Below are 2215 nucleotides of genomic sequence, written 5' to 3'. Positions count from 1 at the left end.
ATGTTTTAATATACACAGGCGGGGGGGGGGGGGGGGAAGCACACTGAAAGAAGAATGTGAATACTGAATAAATCAAAACAACACAGAATAGTTTCCCTACTACAGGCTATTGACTTGGGATTTTAATATGAGACTTGTAAAGGTTAAAAAATAATGGGAGAAAAAATATACTCCTGTCGCTTCCACGTTTATGACGCCGTTGACAGAACGACTCCATCGGCTACGTGACTTTTTGCATGTGAGGCAGAGCCAGGCGCCATCAGGTCTGCCTCTTCCACATAGAGGTGTGAAAGAATATGTGGCTATATGGCTTGGTTATAAAGTTTCTCTCCGACCATTTGGCCTGCGAGAGGAAATAAGACACAGCATGTTATCAGAATGTAATCACAGGAGCAGGCATGGACTTTTAGAAATCAATATTTCTAAACAGTGAGCCAGTCTGGCGTAGCGGTTAAGAGTGTCAGACTAGGATCTGGGAGACCCATGTTCGAATCCCCGCTCCCGCCATGGAAACATGCTGGGTGACTCTGGGCCAGTCACACTCTCTCAGCCCAACCTACCTCGCAGGGCTGTTGTGAAGATAAAATGGGGGAGGGGAGAATGATGCAAGCCTTGTTGGGCAGGTTATAAATGACTTAAACAAATAATAAATTTGGAGTTTTAAATTGAATGTACTGGATAGACAGCTGCAAGTGTTGAAATCAAATCCATCTTCCAAAGGAGGAAGCTTTTCTACTCACCGTGGTTAAAGGGGCCAGGTAGAGCTTGCCCTGGAGATCCAACTGGAAAACAAAGAGTTAAAGAGAGGCTGCAATGAGACACGTCAGGGAAACAGATCTCAGCAGGTCAACACAAGTGTGGCGTGGCAGTCTGGACTATGAGACTGGGAGTCTGGAATCCCACTCTGACCGACAGAAGGAAAAGGATGGAGATATATCTCTACGAAGAAAAAGAAAACAAAGCACAGACGTGCTAGACGCTGTAAGCGCAAAAATTGGTACACTGTGAAAATTCCCCACTCCTCCACATGTAGCTGCTGGTGTGACCTTGGGCCAGTCACAAGTTCTCTCAGAGCTGCTTTCTCAGCAGCAGTCCTCGAAAGAGCTCTCTCAGCCCCACCTACCTCACGGGGTGTCTGTTGTGGGGAGGGGAAGGGAAAGGAGATTGTAAACCGATCTGAGATTCCTTCGGGTAGTGGTGGGATATAAATCCAGTCTCCTCTTCTACAGGGTTTTCAAGGCAAACGGTGCTTTGCCATTCCCTGCTTCTTCATCACAGCCCTGGTATTCCTTGGTGGTTTCCCATCCAAATACCATCCAGGGCTGACCCTGCTTAGCTTCTGAGATCTGACCAGATCGGGCTAGCCTGGGCTATCCAGGTCAGGGCTTTACACATTTTAGACTGACACAGCAATGGTTTGAAGCTTCACTGTTAAAGATGTAACCGTAGCAGACTTCCACTCCCTTGGAGAGGCTGCCTGCCGCATCTCTGCACGTGTCACCATGCTGGCCTTTCCACCTTCCAAAGGGAAACCTGCACTCTTACGCAATGTGAACTTCAGACATCAGCATTATGGGTCCCTCCAATTTTAATTCAGATTTTTTTTAAATAAAAGAAGTGTTCCCAGATCACAGAGGTTTGAAGAATGCTCTTTCAAAAGGAACTGCTTGGTTTGCCTGTTTCAGAGTCTGAAAAATGGTTATAAGCAGGGGTCATTTCCTGCAGGAGCGCACAGGACAGAGCGGAGCTCCGGCAGTAAAGAGCCCAGGGGGCGGGCACATGCAACAATCCCCACCCCCTGCTCCCAGCAGCCCTCAGTCAGAGCAAGAAGCAGCCAGGTAAGTTGCAGAGCTCCCCCCGGCCCCACGGTCCAAAACAGTCCAGTGGCACCTTTAAGACCAGGTTTTATTCAGGTACAAGCTCTCCCTCCTCTGCCAGGACAGATCTGCACGTTTCCCCCCACCCCGATAGCTAGAAATCCAAAACAGTCCAGTGGAGCCTGAGTGGTGGGTGTTGCCTTCTGACACACTTCCGGTGATGTCAGGGGGTGTGGCATATGCAAATAAGCTGTGCAAATAAGTTATGCTAATGAGCTCCTGCACCTCTTTTTCTACAAAATGACCTCTGGTTATAAGTACCTTTTTCTTCTCACAAGGCCTCAGTTTTACAATATCTTCATCCGTGATGGCTCCAGCCGTTTTGGTGGACGGGCCCG

The 2215-nt window shown here is 48.4% G+C and overlaps 1 protein-coding gene across 1 annotated transcript in view; it reads right to left on the bottom strand.

Moving 5' to 3' along the window:
• The window catches only part of DUS3L (dihydrouridine synthase 3-like), a gene marked incomplete at its 5' end in the record, with an annotated part of 30789 nt that overhangs the window by 22619 nt on the left and 5955 nt on the right, over positions 1-2215 (bottom strand). The window contains 2 exons of the mRNA XM_015422641.1: positions 741-782; positions 2139-2213. Coding sequence (XP_015278127.1) covers positions 741-782; positions 2139-2213 — 117 coding nt within the window. The remainder of the gene's footprint in view (positions 1-740; positions 783-2138; positions 2214-2215) is intronic.

Source organism: Gekko japonicus, unplaced genomic scaffold (assembly GCF_001447785.1).
Source record: "Gekko japonicus isolate JY-2015 unplaced genomic scaffold, Gekko_japonicus_V1.1 scaffold2030, whole genome shotgun sequence".
In the NCBI taxonomy this organism is placed as follows: Eukaryota; Metazoa; Chordata; class Lepidosauria; order Squamata; family Gekkonidae; genus Gekko; species Gekko japonicus.
This window is presented reverse-complemented; position numbering and strand designations above follow the sequence as displayed.